General features: G+C 42.5%; 1 protein-coding gene across 20 annotated transcripts in view; it reads left to right on the top strand.

Annotated features, from left to right (window-relative positions):
* STRBP (spermatid perinuclear RNA binding protein) overlaps nt 1–21,000 on the top strand; it is a 75,374-nt gene that overhangs the window by 25,341 nt on the left and 29,033 nt on the right. For 14 of the 20 annotated variants that reach the window (XR_014949229.1, XM_021543685.4, XM_085556364.1 and 11 more), the window contains 14 exons: nt 435–600; nt 2,342–2,486; nt 7,781–7,875; nt 8,285–8,380; nt 9,100–9,211; nt 9,793–9,890; nt 10,353–10,464; nt 11,176–11,268; nt 12,105–12,304; nt 14,308–14,469; nt 15,261–15,395; nt 15,903–16,043; nt 16,597–16,720; nt 18,598–18,642. Coding sequence is in view for 19 of the 20 variants with exons in the window: in XM_021543685.4 (XP_021399360.1) it covers nt 435–600; nt 2,342–2,486; nt 7,781–7,875; nt 8,285–8,380; nt 9,100–9,211; nt 9,793–9,890; nt 10,353–10,464; nt 11,176–11,268; nt 12,105–12,304; nt 14,308–14,469; nt 15,261–15,395; nt 15,903–16,043; nt 16,597–16,720; nt 18,598–18,642 (1,724 nt within the window). In the remaining variant the exon portion in view is untranslated. The remainder of the gene's footprint in view (nt 1–434; nt 601–2,341; nt 2,487–7,780; nt 7,876–8,284; nt 8,381–9,099; nt 9,212–9,792; nt 9,891–10,352; nt 10,465–11,175; nt 11,269–12,104; nt 12,305–14,307; nt 14,470–15,260; nt 15,396–15,902; nt 16,044–16,596; nt 16,721–18,597; nt 18,643–21,000) is intronic. The other 6 variants (XM_085556360.1, XM_085556362.1, XM_085556356.1 and 3 more) reach the window with 1 other exon arrangement.

Genomic DNA, 21,000 nt, shown 5'->3' with positions numbered 1-21,000 from the left:
TGACAGCCATGTGCTTGGGGGCTCCTGCAGTCTGATACACAAAAGTTTTTATAATCCAGCAAACAAAGTTTCCAAAGTCTCCATTACTTTCCATTATTGCCATAGTTTACCCTAGCTGGCCACTCAGCCCCATATAGATGCTGATTTTTTGATAAAAAAATATTCCAAGTGTGCAGTAAATGCTTTGGAGACAACTGGATAAGACAAGCTGGTCCTGGCCTCTCAAAGACCCATTTCTTGCATTTTACTGCATGTTTTTAAACAATCCTAGTCTACAAAACTGGCTTTTGTCACATTCTTTTTTCTCGGTACTCAAAAATTAAGTTGTCCCTATGTTGCTTTGAAAATTCTTTACTGTGACTCTGAAAGGTTCCCCTAAACTGTAGCTGGAGAGTAAAATCCCCTTTAATTACCCTAAATCGTTTCATTTCCAGGGATCAAGGTGGTCGGACGTTATGTGGCGTTATGAGAATTGGCTTGGTTGCAAAGGGCTTGCTGATCAAAGATGATATGGATCTGGAGCTGGTTCTCATGTGCAAAGAAAAACCCACAAAGACCTTGTTATGTATTGTTAAAGACAATCTCCCAGCTCAAATTCAGGTGAGTTCATTTGCAACAGTCCTCCCACAATGGCTGATAGCAGTGCAAGGGCTATGTGGGGAAAGGCTGGAATTTGTTCCAACAAGAAAGACAAGTGATGTAAAGGAATATACTCTGACTCTAGGATGGCATCTGGGACATGTGACGTCTAATGTGGTGACATGAAGTCCTTACTCACAAAATGTAACCTCTTCCTGCTGTTGTTGCCCTACTCATGTTCGTGCTGTCAGTTCCCTGGGAGGGCAGCTGACCTCTGTGTGTGCAACTAACCCAGGGTGGGTTTGGGTGCTCTGCTCCACCCAACATCAGCTGAACTGCAGAAATCTTTCCTGCTCAAGTGTGTCACTCAGTCCCTGTTGTTGTCCCTTGCGTGAACCTGCGGTTCCCCATTGCAGCTGCTTTGCTTGGGCTGTTCCCACATAAACCCCTCTGTGCTGCCAAGGTGAGAGAGAACATGTCACTTTAGGTGGTCACTCATTTGGGCTCATGTTAATCATGAGCTCACATTATTTTTATTTATGGCTACTTAATTCTGATGCTGGTATCCAGTGGGCAGCAGTTGCAGCTTGTTTAGGGATACCACCTCTGTGACAGAGTTCTGAGGCTGAGGAATCAGTCCAGCTTCCAGATTCACCAACACTGGTACCAAGGAATTGCCCTCAAATGTTCCACTGCAAGTGCCCTCTCCAAACCACAACCAAACTCAATCTGCTTTTCTTCTGATCTGCCTTTCTCCCTGTGTTTTACCATGCTTGACAGCTGTTAGTTATCACCATTCATTTTCTCACACAAAGGGCTTGTTTTAATGGGCTAATGTTGTTCCTAGAGATGTGGCCCTATCCATAGCTAAAAATGCAAAGGATCTTTTGAGTAGTAAAGAGTAAATTTTACTTGTTTGAAAATGATAGGGATGTACTGAGTATTAAAGAATAAACCTTGTTGTGAGGCATGAAATGAGGAGGGCTGAAAGTGAAAAGAAAAGTTAATATGTGCTTCAAAAAAGTGAGATAAAATGAAAGAACAGACATAATTAAAATATGTGAAGATTGAATAAATTCAAGAGACAGGCAGGTAAGATCCTGTGGGGAAGAACTGTGAGGGATTACAGAAAAGATGAGGAAAGAGGACTCTGATTCATTAAATGCACCAACTGTTGGGGGCATGGAAGACAAGGAGAGGCTCTGCAGAGGGATCTGATGCTGGAGGTGAAGGAGGGTTTAGGCCCATTAGCGGACAAAAGGAACAAGTGAGGCAGAGAGACTCAGGAGCTCCTGCTTTGCTGCTTTGAAGGCCCATGGTGAGCAGATGCTCAGCCATTTTCATCCCAACAATAAAGGAGCTGCAGAGCAGATTGCAGCAGGGAAAGGGTCGGAGCAGACATCCTAACCACTGGTGTGCCGAACCAGACTCCAGAATGAAGGGGTGACTGGAGGCCTCTGAGCCATCTGTGGCTGCCCTTGTGCTGCTTCTGGAGGGTGAGAGAGGTCCCAAAGGGCTGCTGAAAGACCTGCAGAGAGATCACTGCACAGAACTCTGATACAGTGCATGTTAATGGAGCAAACTAAGGCATCGGCAGCACTGGCTACAAAGAAATGTTATAAATTGCTTTTAATGAGTGAGGCAATGCTGCCTTTGTTACTGTAATGCCCTGTAACCTTCTCATTAGCTGAGGCACATACACAGGTTCTTCACTTTTTCAGTCTGTTGGGAGAGTCTTGAAATCTTTCTTGGTGACTTTCAGAAACTTACAGAAGAGAAGTATCTGGTGGAGGAGCATGTAAATGAGGCAGCTATTGTTATCCATAACACAAAGGAGCCCAAGCTCACTTTGAAGGTGATACTCACATCCCCTCTCATCCGAGATGAAGCAGAGAAGAAGGAAGGAGGTACACAGAGCGTTTTAACTTGGTTTTAAGACTTTTCTAGCTAAATGTCCTGACTGTGCAGCACAGGGTTAATTGGAAAGTAGGTTTTTAATTGTGCGATGTGTATTGACTAGACTGGCTATTGCCACCAAGAATTCCATTATTTTTGCCTTACAAGACAGCAGTCACTTAAATTTCATGTAAATATGTGTAGTTTTCCTTTCAAGCAATATTCCTACAGTGTTAACTCTGACATACAATTAGATCTTAGTTCTCCTTTCTTTCAGACTCGCTATTTAATTCTTGAGCACCTGGCGCTGCACAGTCTTGTTTGCAAATTAAGTCAGTCAAGTGGGATTGGTTCACAGTTTCTTGAAAAACTCATAAAAATGTTTCTCTTTATGTAAAAGCCCTCTCCTGCAAAGCTCGCCAGTGTGTCGTCCTGGCCCTCAGTTTTTATTGATTGATGATGTGTATGCTTCTGGCTTTAAGAATTTTCTAACTGGGATACAATTGAAGTTATGGTGCTGTGATACAGCACTTTTGCTTCTGAATTGAACGTTGTACCTCATGTCCTTAGAGCAAAATAGTTCTAGAAAACTGTCACTTAGTCCTTTCCGTTCCTTCTCCCTCTCGGCGGTGTCCTGCACAGTCCCGTGCCCGTGCTGCAGGAATGGTGTCTGTAGTACCAGTGAGGCTGGAAACAGACTGTGAGCAATAGAGAAGAGCAAATGTAGCCGTACTTTGTTGTATTTTTAAAATATTTTCAGTAATTTCTGCTTCCGCTTCCCAAACCTATCCCTAGAAACTTTGCCACTGGATGATGTCAGACCTTTGACCAACTGGCCACTCTCTGTCATGACAACTGAGGCAGCTGGGCCCGTGTGGGCTAGGGAACTCCCTGTCGCTCTCTTCCCATTTCTAGACTTGCCACAAGTCCTTTGCTTCCTCCCTCTCCCACATGGAATACCAATGGGGTGAGAAATGTTGGTCAGTTTCTCCTCATTTTGTTGGAGGTGATGGCAGGAAGGATCCCTTCCCAAGTGACATGTAACACTTTGGCAGCAGTTGAATGTAGAAAAATCTTACAGAACAGATGAATGGCAAAGATCCCTTAATTACACTGGCTGTTTATTCTGAAATTAGCAACAATGCTGTTTCCAAGACCATTAAAAATAAACTGCATATTGCTTTAGTTGTTCAGCTTCCCACAAGATGCTGAGACCAGCCCTGGAGCTGCTGCAGCTCATCCATGTTCATGAGAGAGACCAGTGTAGGACGAATTCCGATGGTGAAGGATTTGTGAGATTCCCACCAGGGGATACGGTTTTACACAAAGGCTTCTGCCCAAGTATTTTCTTGTAAAAATTGATGCTGTAATGCCAGCAAAGTCCAGGAATTTCTGAATTCATCTCAAACTGAAGGAGGGTTGGAATTTTTTATGCTTTCTCATGCTTAAAACGTAGGTGGTCTATTTTTTTTCAGTATCTTAAAGTATTTTCAAAGGTCTCTACTATATTTTTGAAATTTAAGATGGTTTTACCACCTCTCCTGAAGTGGTTATACACTGTCATTCTGCGCAGCTGCTGAGAACAGGGAATAGGGTCATGGATCTCATTTTAAAGTCCAGGTTCCTTGGCATTGATTCATCACAAAGAACAGAGACATTTATCATATTCCTTTCCAAGGTATATAGAGAATTATGCAGATGTCACTAAGTAAGTTGGGAGGGATACATTTTTTTTGTAATCTTTCCAACCATTTAGATGGGAATCACTTAGATTCAGACAAAAAAAAAGTTTCACGTCTAGTGAATAGGGAGAATAATTGGAGAAAACAGGTGAAAACATCTTGATTTCCAAAGTACTGCTGTATTTTTTTACTACCACCGAACAGTGTCAACCAAATGTAAATAGACTTCCTATGCAGTTTTACAAACCTGTCAGTTGGCTCCGTGAATTCTTTTGACTGAAGGAGCTCAAAGTGCTGCTGAACTTGCCTTTCATCTTCCATGTAAGATAGGCCCAGACTGCCTGAGCCTGCGGAAAACTGACCAAAGTTTCTGTGGTGGGATTAGCACTAATCTATCCTCTAACAGCCCAGGTCAGGCCAACGGCCCTCGTTACCAGTGCTCCCATTGTTCTGTAGGAATGCTGTGTGTGCCTTCATGCCCTGATGTCAGAATGTATCGAAAAACATTCCTGGATTTCTCTTCAGTCCCCACCTCTTTGGAAAAGTGTTCATGTTTAAGATGTGGTGTTTGTCCTATTTGTTTTTGCTGCTCCTTAGCAAAAATAAATAGTGGCCCAGTGTGTGTGTGCATTTTGATGTTTCTCACAAACAGCTACCCATAAAGCTCTGCTTTCTCATGTTGAGAAGTCAAACACCTAAATTTGCCTGCATTTTGCGTCAGTTTAAATTTTAAACTTCTTAAGAAACTGAATTTTTAGTGACAGCATCAAATATAAATTGGGCTTTCCAGACCAGAACCTTGTATCCTGAAAACCAGTTGTTGTCACTGAGCATACAGTAACAACAAATGATGTAATTACAAACAAGCTGGTTCACCAAAGTGGGGCTGAAGTCCTGTTGCTCCTGGAGCAGGACATGGCCAGTGATGCTCCCAAGGGGCTAAGTGCCTCTCTCTGAAGGGGCAGCAAGCCCCAGACTGCCCTCCCCTCTCTGGAGAAGAAAAGGCTCCTCGTACAGCTCAAATGAATGGAGTTGGCAGCTCCTGTGTGAAGAGAATGCTACAGCAGTGGGGAGAGAATTCCTGAGGGATTGGTTCTGTGTTGCATAGTGTGAGCTAATGTCAGGGCTTTAGAATTTACTCTTTACTAAACTCCTTGGATCACTGCCCTTGTTAAAACTACAAGGAAAAAAGGAAAGCTTTGCAATCCCGTTTGAAGATTTTGATTTGGTCTCACTTTCCTGACTGGCAGAGCATGAAGAAACATGCCATTCTCCCGAGGGGGTCTGAAGGGAGCCCGCTGCAAGCCGCTCGACCTCTTCACTGCCTGTTCTCTTCATCTTTCTGTTTAATAGAATCTTGCACCCCAAAGTTGGCAGACTGCAACATCAGGACACTGGGGCTGAACAAGCAATTAGCAAAATTCTCCAAGATATTTCTAAATTAGGCCTTGGAAAATGGTCTTAGTCCTGTAAGAAAATGTATGATTCTAAATTGCTGAAACACATTTTAGGAAGTTTTTGGTTCACCTGAATGACAGGTGCCATGTATTCTGTTTAGTTTGTGGTTTAAAAGAAAAATTAATTTACTGTATCAATGGCTGCAGCACTCTTTAGCAAAACATCATACAACACTGAGCCCCAGTTCATTGCAAAAAAATAATGATTTTGCAGTCAGTCACCTTTGCCATTTCTAACGTTTTAAAATAAGATTCTGATCATTCATTGACAGTACTTGTTTGATACAATACTCGAGCTTTAAGCAGATGTTTATATTGTCTGCAGTGAAGTTTTCTCAGAGAACTACCCAGATGGATGTTGAGTAATCCTGTGCCACAACTGTCACTCCTGAAAACAACAAAACTGTAAAAGAAATTTAAAAGCAAATCTTGTGTTCCAAAGTGACCTTTTGTGCTCAAAGAAAGCCAGAGTTTTGAGAATTTGCAGCTTTCATTTGGACACTGATTTGCAAAGCAGACAAGAGGAGTGATTAATCCCAATCCTGGAATGCTGTTGATGAGGGCAATAACAAACAATGCAAATATCTGCTGTGAAGTTCACAGGGGTTAGAAAATAAGCTTATAGCACTTGAGTCAGCAACTGTTGACTGCAACCATCACCTGTCAGACAAGATACTGGTTCTGTTCAGTTTTACACTGGTGGATTTTTTTTGCTTTGGGCTCTTTTATTCATCATAACATCAAGTGCTTTTACTAGAGTAACCTTCCCAGGAAATGTCTTAGGAGAGGCAGCCTTAACATTAAAGATGCAATTGCTTATGTAGCCAATCCCATTCAATGGAACCCAAGAAAATATCTTTGGAGATAGCACTAACAAACTGATGGTACTTTTTCCTCGTAACTTGTCCTGGTATTTTAGATGTTTTGCTGGATTTTGCTCATCTAGCAGAGTTTTCAGTTTCAGGATTCAGTATTTCATTCATCTCTGCAAAGGTCTCTGAAGACCTGGAGAATTAACCATTATGAATAATAAAAAGAGTGTATTTTCGCATTACTTATTTTTATGTCAAGAGTAACTACATATTCATAGGAAAATGCCATACTCAAGGTTTTAGTTAAGCCATAGATTAATTTTGTTATTCCAGATGTTGTCAACATCAGCTAAAACTAGTATCTTGTAATACGATTTCACAGAAATGTAGAAATTGTCATTTATATAGAGGTTCCACAGAATCTGGATGATACAAACTCCTTTGGATTAAAATAAAGAAATATGGAAGAAAGGACTGATAGAGAATTCCCCTTAATGTAGAATTGGATGCGGCTGCTAAAAGCAGTTTGTTACAAGTTAGTTGATAAAGGGGGGGAAGGCAAAGAAAGTGTAAACCTGGACAGAAAATATCAGTGTCTTGTCTCTCAAATTCATCTTTGAATTTCATCTGTTGGTTTCAGTTGCTGTTGGGAAGCTTTTACACAAGGGCACTTCCTCTCAAGTACATTAATGACCTGGAAGTTACCAAAGCCACTCTTTCATATGCTCTGGTTATATGAAAGACTAATCAAACTAAAGTATTGTACTAGCATTTCCTGTATATTTCTTTCATTGAATTATACTAGCTAGTACTGTTCATGCAGTAGTATTTCAAATATATTCAATGTTTTTCTTTGGAATTCTCAACAATTGCATGGATGTAATTTAACTTTCTACCTATTACATTTTTTTATTACCCCCTGAGAATATCTTCCTCTTGTCCAAAGAAGCTTTGACATTCTGTGCCACCTTTGTGGAATAAAAGTCACAAAGAAGAAGAGGAAAAAAAAGCCCAATACATCCCAACAGAAAAAAAAAAAAAAAAAAAAAAAGGAAAAGTGCTATAGAGCTATTTTCTGCCCTGAAATGTGTTCTACATTTTTAATAAGATCCCAGATTGTCTGTAGCAGTGGCCATCTTTATTATTACTATTATTTTACAAGGAGTGAATGCCTTTGCTTCTGTTGCACACGTGCACATTTACTATCTTTAATGGCTTGTTTAAATTAAATAACACCGTGCACTTAAATTCTGGGAGTCTTATTATCTCATTGAGATGCTGCCGCTCTTTTTGTATTGTGACAGAAACCCCTTGGTCAAATTGTATCTGTCTCTTTTTATCCCATTTTTACCAGTAGATAATGTTGCGATGAAAGATCCTCCGGACTTATTGGACAGGCAGAAATGCCTGGAGGCCTTGGCGTCTCTGCGGCACGCCAAATGGTTTCAGGTTGGCTCTTTGTTCTTACCTTGTTGTTATTGTAGCCTTGCAAGGTTTAATTTGAGACAGTTTTAATTTTAATGCCTCTTTAATTTCTGACTAGTCCCTCCTAGAGCAAAGGTCTAGAATTCCAACCCAGTGCTGTACTGTGCGAGGGCAAACGTGACAGGGAGACAGTCAGCTGGTCCAGAGTTTTCATGAGGCTACAAAAGCAATCTTGACATTTCACTGCCTTTTTTATACATCTCTCTAAATTCAAGTGTACTTTTATATATGTGCTTTTATTTTGCATGAAGCTGATTAAGTATTAAGTAATAATAATTTAAAATCTATCCCAGGACTCTGTGCATTTAAAAAGAAAAGCAAAATTGAAGACCAGGCTTTTGCAGGTGTATTGGAATCATTTTGTTTGTTTTAGGCCAGGGCAAATGGACTAAAATCATGTGTAATTGTCCTTCGTATTCTGCGGGATTTGTGCAACAGAGTCCCCACATGGGCACCGCTGAAAGGCTGGGTAAGTACAGAAAGAGCTGAAGGCCACAGGTTCATGTCTCAGATCTCCTGGGTTGTAGCAGTGTCTGGACTGGGGAAAGCAGAGTCTTGTGTGAGACTCCTCCTTCCACTCCTGTTCCTTTGCTCCCCATTTAACTGCTCCCTGTGTAGAGCAGAGAAGGCAAGTAGTCATCGAGTCTGACACTGATCCCATGGAAAGGGACACACTGCTGTGGGCCTTGCACATTCTGGAGGATTGGCGACAGACTCCCACTTGTTGCCTTCCATCCCTCTTGTTTAGTATTCCAAAACTATCCTGCTCCCGTGACAATGCCACTCCTGCCAGTGGCTGTCACCCTTTCCTGGGGCAGGTTTGCTCTGCATGCCTGGAGAGGAACACTCTGTAGGGCAGCAGAGGTGGTGTTTCTCTTGTGTGGAACTGAAAACCCTCTGAGAGAACATTCATCTGGCTTGACTTTAGAGACCCCTCCTTTTTGACATTTTGGGCAGACAATGGAGAACAGCTGGTGTCCTCAAAAGGTGACTCAGACGAGGGGGGACAAAGATGTGCCCTACACAAGTACATGGCCTCCTCTGGGGCAGGTGTCTGTCACTTAGACCTGTAGTGGATTACAAACAAAGTGTCCTCATGTGAATGTGCATCCCCCTCTGCCCCCTGTTTTTAACTTTCAGTCACAGTTACCCTTGTGTCCATACTAATCATAATTTAATGTCTTCTAGCCACTCGAGCTTATATGTGAAAAATCTATAGGTACTTGTAATAGACCTTTGGGCGCTGGGGAAGCGTTGCGACGAGTGATGGAGTGTTTGGCATCTGGAATTCTTCTTCCTGGTAAGGGGCCCAATGAACCCCAGGAACACAAAGGGATGGTCAGCCCACCTTAACATTTAGCTGTTGCTGTAGGATTACATGAGAAATGCCTGCTGTGAACTCAGAACTTGCCCTGGAGTGAAATGGATGTTTTTTTCTTTAAAATATAAAATTAAAAGAAAGTATTTTGCATAGTGGTAGCTGTGTGAATGATACTGCCACTGCAGGAGAAATTAACAGGGAATGTTTGACTTGTTATAAATTAAACCATACCTCATTAAGGGGTTGCAGGTAAATAAACGTAATGATTATCTGGTTTCTACCAATTCCTTGAAATCTACGTATCTGTCCAAATTGTGTTTTCTTCCATTTCTACTGATTTCAGTTAATGTTATCACCCATGTGCAGTGTTTACCCTGATAAGGTCTGTGGCCACTGCAAGGGTAGAAAACCTTGGGTCAGTTTGCATTGTGTGAAGCCTGGCTCGCTGCTGGAGAAGGGTGCTGCCCACAGTGCAGCAGCTGGGCTCAGCTGCTCTGTCAGGCCCTGGTTGCACACTGCTGCTCGTTCCCTTCAGTAATCCCCGTTCCTCTCCCTGCCAGGGGGCCCGGGGCTGCACGACCCCTGTGAGCGCGAGCCCACGGACGCTTTGTCTTACATGACAGTTCAGCAAAAAGAAGCCATTACACACAGTGCTCAGGTAGGGAACTCTGTGTGTGCTGCAACAGTGAGGAATCCAGCTCATTAGTACTATTTATTCTCTGCCAGGATGGCTTGTTTTCATGGCAGTCCTGACAGTTCTTGTGCTGCACTATCCTGGAAAGGTTAAACCATAGTTCAGGAGTGCAAGAGTTAAATGTGTGTGAAATCTTACCCTTGCAGAGTCAGTGGGATGCCCGTGCACCCACCTCTGCTCCCAGCACAGAGCCCCTGGATGGGCTCCCTGTCAGAGTGCCCTGTACTCTGTGTTACACAAATTCATGAGTTTTATATTTTTGGACATTAGCATTTCCCACAGCTATTGCAGAGGCCAGCTGTAAAAGCTGTCTTCTTGTCTGTCAAAACCACAGAAGCAGTTTTTGTCTAAAGACTTACTAAAAAACTTGAGCAACTGAGGTGAAATCCTGCTGTGATTAATGTGTTTGTCTACTGTCCCTTTCAGCACGCGCTCAGATTATCAGCCTTTGGGCAGATCTATAAAGTTTTGGAAATGGATCCTCTCCCATCAAATAAGTCATTTCAGAAATATTCCTGGTCAGTAACTGACAAAGAAGGTAGGTATTATTTGTTCCAAAAGTCACTAATTTGGCAGTAAACCAGGAGTTAATTTAGAATGGGTGAAGTTTTGAATTATGTGCTGTGAATATGAAGTAGAAGCTTTTCTTTGTTATATGTGGGGTGATTTTTTTAAAAAATATCTCATTGTGAGAATAAAATCTGGAAGTTCTCGTCTCTAGAAATACCAGGAGACGACAGGCAGAACAGCATAATATAGCTGATGATTATCTAAAGATAAAAGCACAAAGTCCCTTGGCATCCAATGAGCAGAAGTAGTGTTTGATTCTTATGCTGGTGAGGAGAGACTGCAGACGTGTCAAAAAGCATATAATGAATGTTCATAGTAAGAATTACTCAAAAATTCTTCCTAGAAAACAATATATATCTAATTCAAAAAATTTCCACGTGTATTTTTTTGTAAAAACAATATTGTTGGAGGTCTTGCTTAGACTAAATGTGGAAAACAGCACTGCAGGTTTGCAGTCCTTCTCCCACGCCTGGTACTGGACACAGAGATCCTGCCTGGCCTGGTAGAGTGAGCAGTAAACCAGTATTGGTTTTCATGTAGCAATAAGAAAGCTGTGACTGATAGATGAGTTCTGTTCTCTATAAACAAGCAAGGAACAGTGTGGGACTAATCAGACTCCTGCTGTGGGATCGTGTTTTCCTAATGGCATATCCATATTACAAGGAACTTTATACCCTAGGTACAGGCTCATCTGCTCTGAAGAGACCATTTGAAGACAGTGTTGGGGATGATAAAGATCCAAATAAAAAGATGAAGCGTAATCTGAGGAAAAGTAAGTGTAGCACTTCTCCACTGTTTTCAAAGATCTATTTGTACAGGGGGAGCTGCTTTAAAGGGTTCTCTGTGTTGGTGTGGTAGAAGGTGTGAAAAAGTCTTTGGAACAAAATTGTTGTCTCTATCACCCTGCATTCAGAATGTCAAACACATCTCTGTACATCTGAATTTTCCCTGACATGCTTTACTAACTGAATGATTTGCATTTTTAAATGGGATTACCCATCAATTTGCACCAGAACTGAAGTTGCCCAAGCAGCTGAGGTATTTTAATGGTAACATCCCTGTATTGTGGGTTCTTTTTAAAGTACTGCAGTTACTTTGCTCAGTGAAGATTGCACTCTCTTCACTCTTCCCCTTTCTGAGTTAGGTGTTGGTCTCTCAAGATTTCCTACAAGGAAAATAAGATGTGTAATCTGCAAAACATTAATGTTGCACATATGCACAGGCTAGAAATCTCTTGGCGTTGCTGGGATCCAGTCATTCTGGGGGCTATTTTCATTGTGCTACTTGGATGCCAGTTCTAGATCTGGTTCCCCATTAGCTATAAAACTTGTTACTCCTTTTACAGCAGGCAGGAGGAATACAGCTAGCTGCAGCAGAATGTTAATGTAAAACTAGGTCATTATAGCTGTTACCCCAAATTAGAATGGCTTATTAATGACTTAACAGTATTATGGCTCTCCTCACCCTCTTGAGAGACTGAGGGATGGTTTTGCTCCTTGATACAGACAGAAGGCACTGAAATGCAAACTGTTTCATTTTTCTGTTCATCTTGTTTTGTTCATTTTCCTTTCCCCTCCTTCCCCCACCCCTTCTACTATCTTGTACTAGTACTAGATAGTAAAGCAATAGATCTCATGAATGCTCTGATGAGGCTGAACCAAATCAGGCCAGGGCTTCAGTATAAGCTGCTGTCACAGTCTGGTCCAGTCCATGCCCCAGTCTTCACAATGTCTGTAGATGTTGATGGTACGACTTATGAAGCATCAGGACCTTCTAAGAAAACAGCCAAGCTCCATGTGGCAGTGAAGGTAAGGCAGCCTGAAATAATCTGCTAACCCCAGATCTTGGGATGGAGTATGAAATGTGCTTAGAACTAATAATATGCAAGCTCAAAATTAAAAAAAAATTATTAAGATGAGCTTCTGACTGTGTGCTCTAAAGACAGCTCGGCATGGTTCAAAGAGCATCACTGGGTTTGTGCTAGCAGTGGGGAAGAAATTCCTGGGGCTCTACATGAGGTCAGCTCATGTTCCAGTGGACTGAATGTGGTGGTCAAATTCTGTATGGGAGGGGTTTACTTGGTTGGTTTAGTTTAGTTGGAGGGTCCTGTTGATTTGAAAGTGGCGTGTTGGTGGCTGCTTCTTTCTCCCCCTCCTTCTCTGTGTCCATTCCTGGCTTGTGAGCTCCTGGAAATAGAGTTCTGTGCTCAGGACCTGAAGAGTACCTCTGTGTACTGGGTAAACCATGCCAATGATTTATCCAGTCAAATTTCCAGGACACTGCTATCATTCAGAGACTGGTCAAGCTGCTGTTGCTTCCTGTAGGTACTCTACATGACAGCAGGACAGGCTGGAATGCCCAATGTGAGCATCCACCAGATGTGGTGCCTGGGGACATGGCTCAGTGGAGGGCATGGTAGGGCTGGGGTAATGGATGGTTGGACTCAATGATCTTAAAGGCCTTTTCCAACCTAAACTAGTCTACAAAAGAACACCTGTTAATAGATCTGCTCTTCTGATAGGAACAGGCCCCTCTGTCATTCTGTGCCTCACTTGTTTTTGAACAAGAATTTCCTTTTTAGAATCTTCATCTGGCAACTTTCTGCTTTCCTTTGATTTCAGTTTTGAAAATCCTATTGTCCTATGTGCTTTCAAGTTCAAAGTGTCCAGAAGCATCTGAGGGCCTGTGTTATTCCTTCAGGAAAAGTAGCTCTCTGCATGTGTGTCCTTCCAGACCTTCTGCCTCATTCTTTTATTTTGCCTTCCTCTCTGCAGTTTAAAAAACAAAACAAAAAAAAGCCCAAAAAACTCACTTGCTCTGAAACACTGTGACTGCTCTGCCCTTGAACCTCTCTGCGTCAGCCAGATCTGTGCTGGTGCCGACCAGCTCTGTTTTCACTAGATTTACACATCAAAACATCCATGATTCAAGCCAAGAGGAAATGGGTGGTGTGGTGGAGAGTTGCTTTTTTTTTTTTCTCTCTCTTTCTTTCTTTCCCTTCTCAGCAGACCAAGACCCTGCCTTCCAGTCTTGTAAGAGGAAATAATGGGAGATTTCACATTCTAATCTGACCTTTTTAAAATGCAGAAGCCCTGAAAACACAGCCAGATGTACCCCAACTGCATGGCAGCTAAGCCAGGGGTTACCCAAGCAGTTCTCAGCTCAGGGTTCGAACACAATAGTTTTTGGAGACTTCGTTCTTGGCCCTAAATTTTCAGCAGTTTTGGGTTTCTTTAAGTTTCCCTTGCCCTATGTGTGGTAGCTTTGTGCAGCTGGATCAGGAAGCTGGTTAAGGGAGAGGCTGGCCTTGCTCATGGAGGATGTTTTTGAAGGAACTGAGCTCCAGAAGTACCATCTTGTACAAGGCTTGAATTCTCACAAAACTGTTTGTCACGTTTGCCCTGCAGTCTGTCTCTTGATCTGTCCATAGACACAGGGGGGAAATCATGCACAAAACTAAATAGTATGTAAGAAAATCCTTATAAGGCTATTAAACAGTGTCTTTGATTTCTTACTTTACAAGGAATTCTTGAGATGATGAATGATGCTTATGAGTATCTTTCAGATTAAAATTCTGCTTTGTGTTGATCCCACTTTTGGAAGCCTGAAATTGTTTTCCCCATTGATATTGTATTCCCTGCTGATAACCACTGAAATGGATATCTCCATTTCAAATAGGAGAAAGCAAATATTGTAAGGAATCCGCCTTTTTAAGGTGTATGGTGGACTGTTTGTTGTGTTGTGATCAGTTTTGTATTTGTTCCTGTTCTGCTGCCTCTGTCACAGTTCATTTCATGGGGCTTTGTTGTAGGTTTTACAAGCAATGGGGTATCCAACAGGTTTTGATGCAGATGTGGAGTGTGTAAGTTCTGATGAAAAATCAGATACTGAAGGTAAAAATGAAACAACGTCTTCAATCTCAAGCAATAATAATACTGGCAATTCCACAGCTGACACCTCCGCTACCCTAGAGGTAAGGATTGCATTGAAAGTACAAAAGATAGAGGTGTGGGGATTGGGGTTTCTTCTTTTTTTTTTTTTTTTTTCTGTTCTACTTGTCAGAATGGTAAAACATAAATTTCTTCAGTTGGGAGACAATTTCCAGACAGTGTGTAATCATGAATAACTCAAAACATGTACATGCTTAGTCCAGTGAGAAATTTCTAGGGAAATGCAAAAGAAGTATTTTTATGGAACTGCCCTGTTTTTATCCATAGCTAAGAGAATTCTATTGCAGACTGATCTGGTGTGGTGAGATCTCAGCTTTACCTTCCTTTCCAAACAGTTACAGACATTTCTACTAAAACACGTGATTCAGGGCACGAGATTTCTTCAGTCTGAGTTGGTAGTGCCAGCACATAACTAGGTGGAACAGCAGACATATGTGCAGGGCTGGGAAGGCCAGTCTCTCCTTTCGGTGTGAAAGCCTTCGTTTTCAAGGAACTTGACACCATGGCCCCACCTTCAGCTTCGGATTCTCTCAGGGTTGCAATTCCAAGTGCAGTTGGTGTCATGTTTAGTTTGTGCAGGCACCAGACCAGGCCATGAGGACAGCAGCCCTCACCAACAGAAATAGATGGGTGTGACCTCTGTGACATCACTGTTTGTCCTCCTGCCCTTCTTCAGAGACTTGCCCTTTGCTGTGCCAGCATCGCAGGCTGTGCTGCAGCCAGGACAGCGTTACCTGTGATACAGGTGTGCAGAGGTTTGGCTGCCTTTTGAAGAGAGAAAGGCTCTGAAGTAACACCCTGCATCTCTCTCTAGGTAAGAACTCAGGGTCCCATACTCACAGCAAGTGGCAAAAACCCGGTGATGGAGCTCAATGAAAAGAGAAGGGGTCTGAAGTATGAGCTCATCTCCGAAACAGGGGGAAGCCACGACAAGCGCTTTGTGATGGAGGTGAGTGTGGCAGAGGTGCAGCTGGTGAGGGGTTATTAATGGTGTAGCAGTCACTTGCTGCTGCAGCTCACATTTTTGCTATTTTGCCTTTTGCAATGCACATCAGTGGTGGTGATTTCCCAGGTTATATATCTCTCTGCTGCTGTGATGATTCAGCTGGGGAAAGGAATAGCCTTTCTACTTTAGGAAAATACAGTGAGAATTAAAACTGGATTCTGACCAAAATTTCATGACAAGGAAGACTCTAGGGTATAGGCTAAATCCAGTATTCAACAGATATGCCAGTCCTCTTTGAGTTGCAGTTGTAGTTTCCAGATTCCCAGTATCTGTGACACACTGGTTCCCAGGATAACCTTGATATCCTTTAGCAGTTTCAAATCTAGAATCAATAGAAATTTGTCACATAAAACACTAAGCTTAGATGCTTTTTCCTACTGAAGTTCTTTATGGGTCAGCTGAGTGTTCCTGTGGATCAACACTAGCATAAACTCATATCTTGATTTTCAGGTAGAAGTAGATGGGCAGAAGTTCAGAGGTGCAGGCCCAAACAAGAAAGTAGCAAAAGCAAGTGCTGCATTAGCAGCACTTGAAAAACTGTTTTCTGGGCCTAATGCAGCAAATAACAAGAAAAAGAAGATTCTTCCTCAGGTAAGAACTGTAACTTCTTTATTGGACCATTATCCCAGGTCTGGGTTGGTTTTTGATACAGAAGGCAGTTTCTAGTAAAGTGAGGTTAACACAGGCTGGTGTTTTTGTGAGCGGGTTGTTTGGGGGTGAAATCCTGGCCCTCCTGCAGTTATGTGGGTTCAGGAGGGTAAGGGAGATGTAAAACCAGTGCTGTAGGTTGAAGAAAATTGTAAAGAGTGGGAAAGACAGCAGGGAGGAGCAGCAGAGAGGCTCGGAAGCCAGCAATGTTCACTCATGCCCAAATCTGAGGTAAATAAGGCACAGTCTGAGGGAAGGGACTGCCAGGCTCAGCACAGGGAACGTGCTGGGCTCTGCAGGCAGTGACAGGGCCAGGGACCCGCTGGGTCCCTGTCACTCACATCCTTTGGCACAGCACTCTCCAGTCGGTGCTCAGCCAGCCTGGCACATCAGGCATGTTTACAGAGCCCTCTCAAAGGGGATGATTTAATGCAGGTGGCCTTGTATTCCTGCAACACTCACTCTCTGAACTGCTATTTTTTGTCACTCTGGGCAGACTAAAGGGGTTGTCAATACAGCTGTTTCTGCAGCAGTCCAGGCTGTTCGAGGCAGAGGACGAGGTGCTTTAACACGAGGGGCGTTTGTTGGGGCAGCTGCTGCTACTGGATACATAACACCAGGTAAGGAACCACACTTGTAGTGGACAGTTAAGCATTTGTCTGCTGGGGTGTTCTTTTTCATGTGTGTTATTCACCTGTGCAAGTGATTCCTTTAACCGTCTCACATGGAGCAGAAGGCTTCATGGTGTTTAAATAAATGAAAGAGCTGGAAAGCTGGCAGAGTGTATCCTTTATGAGTGTGCAGCTCAAAGCTCTGTGTGCACAGAGCACACAGTTATGGGCATAATGGCTTTCCTGGCTTTATTATTTTATGATTTGTCTTCATAGTTCACTGCCATGGCACAATTCCCAAAGCTCCCTTCCTACCTAAGAACCTTCTGGATCATGTGCTGATTTAGCATTAGGAGTGCCTTTTCCAGGAATCCTTTGTGAACATGAAGTCAGCAGGCTCAAAAGTCCCTGAGCTCCCAAAAACCCTCCACATGAATTACACCTGGAAGCATCTAGCAGTAGCTTCTGTGGTGGCCAGAAATAAAAGAATTTCTTTTCATGCTCTGGCTGATGGGGAATCTTCATCTACACGGTATTGTTCTGATTAGCTTCTGAAGTTCTAGGGCTTCTCGTTCCCATTTCACATTTGCACAAGAAAATGTTCATTAAATGATCACTTTCTCCATCTTCAAATTACTTTTCAAAATGCATTTTCTTTGTGACTGCAGCATGTCTGAGGTTTGTGGGTGACAAAAGAAAGGAATCCAAGCATTGTTTTCACTTGTTATAAGAACCACAGATTTGTAAGACTGAGATGCTGAAGATGCCTTAGTCAAAGCAAATCCAGTAGCAGCTTCCAAAAAATAACTCTTCTAGTCCTCATGCTCAGGTTTTCAGTTTAAAGAATGAGCTCTAATTACAGCCTCCAGCAGCTTGCACGTGCTAATAGCACAGCCCTGTTGTTTGGGAGCCTTCCTGCCTGGCACCACTGGCAGCATGTCCTCTTCATTGTTCCTGTATGGTCATGTCATTTTAAATATTAAACACCAGTAATTCATTTTTAATGGCTGTTAACATTGTTTTTGGAACTGCCTGTCTGCCTGAGGAGTCATTTAAGAGACACTTTAACCTGCCAGGGGCATGCTTCTTGCCAATGTGGAATTATTCCAGAAATAAGTTTAATTTCCCAGTTGCTGTAGTTAAGCTTTTACTGGCCTTGGCCTTCACAGATTATTTCTCTCCATCTCCTATTCTCAGAAATCTCTTTTTGGAGTGACACCAGCAGTCTCACCAGGAAAAAAAAAAAAAAAAAAAAAAAAACACAACCTGTAAAGCCTTCATGAACTACTGACATGTAGAAACCAATGCTGGTGTTACCTGTGTTACTTTTTTTCTCAAATACTTCAGTGTCACACTCTGCTCTCTGGAGAAAACATGATCTGTTTGTGTGGAGGTGTTCACATACCTTCTGTGGAACTCTGTCTGTTAGAAATGGCAGAGAAAGCCAGGAGCTTTACTAAGGGGGACGTGACATCTGCCACAGGCATCCAGTGTTCTCTTTTTCAAGGAAATTTAGGAAAGTGACTATTCTCTGCATAGACTGCATTTGTGTTTTAAGAAGAACATAAGCAAATATGGGATGTCTGTGTCACACCAGCTCCATGCTCTGACAGTGCAGACTTGAGGAATTCAGTGGAAAAGAAAATGCTGAGGAAAATGGGGAATTTTAACTCTCTGATGCTGAGGCTTGAGAAAGTCCCTGGCAGCTTGTCCTTCTGGCTGCATAGGAACACTGCAGTGCTTTCAGCAATATTTGTATGTATTGGTGTGAATTTGGTTTTGCTGTGCTCCTGCTCTAGGCACAGGATCCCTGCCCATGTGCAGGTGTGCAAACACTTGACAGGCAGGACAGGGAATGACCCCCTCCCTCCTCTGTTTCCCTGCAGGCTATGGAGCACCGTATGGATACAGCACAGCGGCACCAGCCTACGGTACGTACAGCCCTGTAATTAACACGTTAGAAATTATCCAGAAACTGTTGTGGCAGTCCAAGGAGAAATTTAGAGATTTAAGCTCTTAAACCATGACAACAACACCACTTTTATGCCATAACCTTGTGGTTCTTTTTTGGTTGGAGTAGCTTTTTGCCTCTGCTTTGCCTGGTCTGTGGAAGGACTGCTTGTTCTAATTGCCTGTTCCCTTCATACTGGAACCCAGTCAAAGTAGTTCCCTTACTTTTTCCAGCCAGTCTGTGCTCCATTCAAAGACTACCGAAGGGCCTATTTCAGCATCTCTGACCCAGATTTAGCTAAATGGCATTACAGTAACATTGGTGAAATGTTTGTCCCCAAGTGTAAGTGACTTGTGGACAAAGCTCCCTTAATGCTGTCAACTCTTTGAAGTCTAGGGGCAAATACCCCCCACCCCTGCAGGCTAAACACCACTGCTTGGGACACCAGGATGGGTTTTGGGCAGTCAGTGCTGGTAGCAATCAGTCTGTGAGGCAGCCAGGACACAGTCATTTGCCACAATGCTTTTCACTATGAAACACGTTCTATTAGGCTGGCAAAGCACTGGTTTCATGGAGATTGTAAAATGAGCTGATAACCAGAGAGCTGTGATGGAAGGTTTCTCCTTAACTCGGCTTCTCCCTCCCTACTGGCTTGTTTTACGCTGGACTAACAATGCATCCTCTAACCGGCCCTTTTGGTTACTTTGAATGAGGTTTATGTGGCAATGGGAGCAGGGCAGTTTGGAGTCAGTGATATGTCCTGGCACACACAACGTGAGCCCACCAGGAGCAGTCCCACCAGCCTGTCCTGTGGCAGGGACTGGTCACAGTCTGCTGCTCAAATGACTGGTATGTTTCAAGGCCTGGAATTTTTAATGTGGATAACTTCTGCTTTTTTTTTAGCATTTCTAATAAGTCATTCCTCCCAAATCTGTCTAACTTGGGCAATACCAACTCCCCTGATATCATTATAAAAGTTAAAAATGTTTTGAAATGTCAATTACATGACTTTTCTAGAGGTATGAGCTCTGACAGGACAAAAATGCTGCTTTATGGAAAATGTTTGCTTTGCCTGACTGGGACCAGCTGGTCCAATTCTGTACTAAGAGGGAGAATGGGCCCACGGGCTGTGTTCAGTGTGGAATTCTCCCACAAAATTGAAGAATTAGTTTTACTGGAGAGTAAAACCTCTCTAGTTTTACATCTGCTGACTGGCCCCATCCTCTGACAGAAGGGCAGCTGCCAGCAGGGCTGTCCCATGGAGTGTTGTCCTTTGTGGTGCATCACACAAGGAACAGCAACATGTTTTCTCAGAGAAAAATGAAAGGCAATTTATTCTGGGGTATGGATTTTTTTAAACTCCCTTGGTTCTTTTTCAAGTAACAGTCTCAGAGTATAAGCAGGATTACTGGTATCTGCATGTCTGTGTTTTTACAAGCAGTGACACACTGTGACATGAGGAATCCTTTCCCTGCTGAAGGCAGGAATACAACTGTTACCAAGTTTCCCTGAAGCTTTTCTTGCTTTTTTCTTTCATTCCTTCTGGTTTGGGGTTTTTTTTCTCATTATGCCTATTTTGTGAGCTGGTTTTTAAGCACTTAGGTGTATATATGTGACATATCACTGACTTCAAAGCATTGTGAAATTGGATGCCCCCATTTTTCACATAAAGAGTTTCTGTTCTTAATGTCTTATGATTGTGATGCGAAGTTCTGGGATAATGCTTTTTGGCTGTAAGGTAAACATGTCTCTTTGCCTTTGTAAGCTGTTGCATGTTGGGAAACTTCACTTTGATCATCTGGTGCTCTGGAACACCTGCTGTTGCTGCTTTGTGATTTCTAAATGGATACATAGGTTAAATACTAGAATTTAAATAGGCAAGATTAAAAAACCAAACAAACGTTTAATTGTGCAGAAGTTTGTGAGGCCACAAGAACTCTAAAATAATAATGAAATCAGGCAGATGTCAATCTTTCCAGCTTTACTACTTCAACACAGGAGAGGAAGTGCAGAATAAGGAAGCAGATGCAGAATTTACTGTAGGTGCTTGATTTTTGGCTGACCTACCTGGATGCTGATCAAAACTGCTGAACAGTTTCCCTGTGAGTTGTATTTTATGCACAGCAGTGCCTGTCTAGAATATCTGCAATTGCAACTGGCCTGTGAAATTACCTCAATGTAGAACAAACTAGTAGATATTAATTACCATAAAGATTATGAAATAGAGCTTCAAGTCCAAATACACACTCCGCTTTTGAGAATATCACTTCCTTAATTTTACCAAACACCAGACAAAAATAAAGCAGACTTTAAGCTATAACCATCTGTCTGAAATAGT

This window comes from Lonchura striata, chromosome 17 (assembly GCF_050655825.1).
Source record: "Lonchura striata isolate lonStrDom1 chromosome 17, ASM5065582v1, whole genome shotgun sequence".
NCBI lineage: Eukaryota > Metazoa > Chordata > Aves > Passeriformes > Estrildidae > Lonchura > Lonchura striata.
This window is presented reverse-complemented; position numbering and strand designations above follow the sequence as displayed.